The 4,814-nt window shown below is 36.0% G+C and overlaps 1 protein-coding gene across 1 annotated transcript; it reads right to left on the reverse strand.

The window, feature by feature from the left end:
- LOC106763053 (rhodanese-like domain-containing protein 7) lies at positions 1-4,596 on the reverse strand. The gene is made up of 5 exons (XM_014647219.2): positions 4,175-4,596; positions 2,836-3,087; positions 2,637-2,735; positions 1,804-2,097; positions 1-635 (listed from the first exon to the last, which is right to left on the reverse strand). Exons 1-5 carry the CDS (start codon positions 4,556-4,558, stop codon positions 255-257), a joined length of 1,410 nt encoding a protein of 469 aa, XP_014502705.2. The 5' UTR covers positions 4,559-4,596; the 3' UTR covers positions 1-254.
- Between the last annotated feature and the right edge of the window lie 218 nt (positions 4,597-4,814).

The following is a 4,814-nucleotide window of genomic DNA, read 5'->3' on the forward strand; positions in this document are numbered from 1 at the left end:
TAAAGATTGTAAAGAACAAAATTTTCCAGCCTTGCTATAGTGTTACAACAATACACACACATTGAATGTCAAAAAAGGGGTGTCCTTTCTCTAGAGACAAGACAGACACCAAATAGAAAGAAATCATATTTAAAAGTTGATACATCTATAGTTTCATGCACTCCAAATAAATTCAAGGGGCAGAAGAGTAGGACACAATCGTTCAAAATGGATGGGAAAGAAGCCATCTCATATTTCCTGGTCCGACTGAGTAGTTAAATAGAACGTGAAAGCTGGTTTGGATTCCTGCTAACACTTTCCGGTTCTTGAGTAGTTGGGCGGCGACCCTTGTCTGGACCACCTATGATTCCCCATCTCTCAAATTGTCTTTGTCGAGCTCGAGCTCTCTCCTTCTCTTCATCAGATTTCAGTGCAAAACAGTGAGGACAGGAAACTCCATATTCAAATTCTGGGGCCTCCATGTCAGCATCACTCACAGGCTGTTTACAGCCATAGCAGAGTTTGAAATTTCCTGGCACCAAGCCATGCTCCACAGAGACTCGTTTGTCGAAAACAAAGCACTCCCCTTCCCAGAGGCTTTCTGTTTCTGGAACATCTTCAAGATATTTTAGAATTCCACCTTCCAGGTGATAAACCTGGGATGTTTTTGAATATAAATATGACGAAATCATTATATGACAGTAATTAAATTGAATCTAGGGCTAGTAAACCTCATATTCAAAGTAATTAAATTGAATCATTACTTGTTAATCAAATATCAAAACTAAGTCTGTGTATGTTAAAAAGGTGGTAATTTGGATCACATAGCACTTCAAACAAAAACAAAATGGTTTAACAGAAGATTAGCAAACAACAAAGTAAACTAATTCCTGAGAAAATAACGCGGCATATATGTGACATCTGCTTGTTTGGTCATAACAGGGTTATTCATGGAGTTTAGAGTTCAAATCATTGATAAGCTCCACTACCTCAAGACAGTCGGTTTTGCACACAATCTCGTCATAATGCCTTACCATGGAAAGAAATAATGGGCCCGAAAATAGAGCGAATACATGGAAGGGCACCTATCCCTGCTTTTAGCAATTCTTTTAAGTTTCCATTCAAGTATAAAAAATATTAGAGTTACAGCAGAAAAGTAGGTCACAATCATTTCAGTTTACGAAAAATGTATTACTTTCTTAGAAAACAGATTTTATTAAGAACATAATTAAGACCTGACAAATATCTTCCATCCCAACATTCACCAGAATTGCATAAGCTTATGATATGAAAGACTAAAACCTAATGATGATTTGACAACGTTTCAAACAAATAAGATTAGCATCGATTCTTTACTTTACCTTTTTTGATAGGGTTTGATATTTATATGTTCCAAACCGAACCAGGAATACCTAGATCATATTGGGTCTGTTTATATAAACTTATTTTAGAAAAAAAAAAAATGTTTTTTAATAAAATAATTACTTAGTATGACTTTAATCATATTAGGATAAACTTACTTTAAAAAACAAGCAGAAAAAAAAAAGCTTTTCTTAGAAACAATTATGAGTTAATTCGAGGTACAAGAGAGAAGATAAAAAGAAATACATTTTTTGCCGTACACAAACATCAACTTCTGCTTATATAAAAATCACTTTAAATGACTTTTTTTTAGCATAAACAAACACACTCACGATCAAGAATTATCAAATGAAAATTATGTTAAAATTATTGTCAGGTAAAAGATGAACAAAAGGTCAAATGACGTTTCATAACTCAACAATTTTGTTTAAACCAATCAGTAACGTTTAAGGAGAGAATCACCTCTCTGAAACCTTTGCTGAGAAGTAGACTTGTAGCTTTCTCACAACGAATACCTCCAGTGCAATACATTGCAACGCGTGGCATATGTTGTTTTTGATTCTCCATTTCTTTATCAGCAGATTGGACTGAATTGTTTGCCTCAACTTTTGGATTCTCACCATCGTCTGTTTTGCTAAGCTGGAAATGCTCTTCTACCCAAGACGGGAATTCACGAAATGATGTAGTACATGGATCAACTGCTCCTTTAAACTTTCCTATTCTGGTTTCATAGTTATTCCGCACATCAATAACCACCTATGGATGAGAATGTTAACAAAAATGAAAATTAACATTACGCCATGTACAATAGTAATAACATGTCTTCTACTTCGCAACTTGCCACACTGCAGTTCTCAGGATTATCTAAACTTTTATCTAACTGCACAACACAAACAATTTGCAATCCTAACATGCAGATGTTACAAACAGAAATTACAACTTTGTAGAAGTAAAAATTCTACAAATTCTCCGCATATCCTTTTAAAATTAAATGAAGATAACCATAAATATAATATTTTAATACTCCATTTAAATTTGTTTGGATATTACAATACTTTTTCACCTTTTTAGTTATAAAACCCATGGTCTAACTTTAAAGCCGAATTAGACTTGTATCCAGCAATGGAAACAACCAGATATTTAATACATTCAATGTTGGAGCAGCTTGATTCGATATTCTCAAGAAATTTAAGCTGTGTCATAAATTAAGTCCTCATAGCTTATAAGATGACATTAAAGACAAATTCTAATAATGCAGATATGAGAACGATGATAATAAGAAGTTAGCAACTCACTGTATCTGGATCATTGATCAAAGCATTCCAATCTTCTGGGCCAACATACTTTCCAACCCTTTCAATAGGTGACACAGTAGGCATCCCAAGAGTAACAATCTGTAAACATGCAGCAAAACCAAAACTCTATAAGTTATTTGCATACAGTATCCAAGTTAAAGTCAACAAAGGAGTCCATTCTTTTGATATTGCAAATCACCTCTTTCTTCAACTTGACCCTCACATGATCCCATCGGAAGGGTGCATCTTCCCCAGCAGCAAGCGGAGAAGCAGCACTATGACCATGATGGATGGCCTCCTCCTCAGGACCAACAGGTGATTCCACTCGCCTTAGCCCCTTCAGTCGATCATCACCTTCGACAAAAGCCAGAACAGCCTCAACTGACTCCCGAGTCCCACAGATGCTGCCATTGATCCCTTCAGGCGCAAGAATAATTCCACCTGAAACACGCTGAGTAGCATCAGATGGGTGAGATGCCGCATCTCAACAAAACCAAGTGAACAATTTACTATAAAACTCGTTGCAATGAACATTACACCACTGCCATACTCCCAAATACAAAAGGGGTCAAGGTTCTGTATCATTAACTAACTAATTTTGAATTCACTTCATGTCAAATCAATTCATGTGAGTGACTACTTTCCTTAATCTTTCAATAAGAGGTTCTTAATATTCTCCCATTTCTCTCTTTTGGACACATCACTCACATAACAGTCAAAAAGCTTCTCTCACAATCATCTCAAACTAACACTTTATTTTGTTAACTGTCCATTTCTTTTAATCCATCATTTTATTTACGTACATAAATTAAATTTTAACATTTTTGTAAATTGTTTAGTTAAAAAAATACATGCAAACTGCAGTTAAGGTCTGCTTAAGAAAACCTTATAGGAAAGTTTAGATAAATATAAATTTATCTAGAAACGCTTGTAAGAAAAGAAAATAAGGTAAAATAAATTCAGCTTCTTACATAAGCTAAAATCAATTTGCCTACATCTTATACATATTTGGACAAACTTCTCCATAGGTATTTCCAAGAGAAAATAAAATGAATTTCTAACTTAATTTGTACAAATTCTTTCATACTTCTTTTTGCTTTTTAACTTGCATATTAATTAATCTGTTTAGCTTATGAAAAAACTAAACTTTATTCTTCTTTCGTTCTTATTTTTCTTTCCTAAAAGTGGTTATAAAGAAGTTTGTCCAAACATATCCATACATAGTCCTTTCCTGAGATGATCTCATAGAATTTATAATCACCGTGGCCTCCTACCGGCACTCCAAGCTTAGTAATAAGATTTGTAGAAACACGTTTCATTTAACTTTCAAAAGCTAAATGAATAGTTTATTTCAGCTAATACATGGCACCAACGCATTTTACCTTTTGATTTTCTTCTCCGAACAAGTTTATCTTAAGTCTAAACAAGTATTACCAAAGAAGTTATGCAGAAAGGAAATAGTTCGCTATCAAAACAAAGTAGCGTATGTATTTTGTTCCCCTAATCCGCTAAGAAGAGTGAACAGAGAAAGTGAGTACCAGGCGTTGACAGAGTTGCTTCAAGGGGTTTCGCATGAGAGCATGATCAGGAAAATCCGCGAATTTGTAGAAGGATACCACCACGAGAGGGGAATCGGGTTCGGGTTCTGATCTGGGTGGGTCCGGAATTGGGACGGTGGGCCCAATGTGAGAGAAGCACTTGGAGAGCGTCATGGTTTGAAGAGCGTGAGAATTGGAGAAGAGAGAAAAACTGCGGAGCGAGGGTTTCGGGGTTGCAGAACACGATAGTGTGGGTTCGGAGAGGGTAAAGGAGGGCGGCAATAATGGTGAGGGTGACGGAAGCCTTGCAGTGAGGGCGAGCAATGGTGGAGGTATTATGGTTCTGCTTCTCAGCATGGAGGCCGCGTTTGGATATGCTTCCATATCTGTTATTTTGTATGTAAAATAAACCAAGCCGAGCTTTTCAACCCAAAAGTGCGATCCGGGTCCCCGCCCGGGCCCAAGATATTTTCTCTAAATGGAGTTTTTCTTGCTCATAAGTAGGATAGCATAAAAATCTATATCCACGGGTATTTGTGGATAAAATCTGTCATGGATATTTAGTACTTGCAGGTAAAAGGTATTTGCAGATAGCGGATATTTTAATACTCGTTTGTTAATGGTCGGATTCGGATATCAC

Source organism: Vigna radiata, chromosome 6, assembly GCF_000741045.1.
Source record: "Vigna radiata var. radiata cultivar VC1973A chromosome 6, Vradiata_ver6, whole genome shotgun sequence".
Lineage (NCBI taxonomy): Eukaryota > Viridiplantae > Streptophyta > Magnoliopsida > Fabales > Fabaceae > Vigna > Vigna radiata.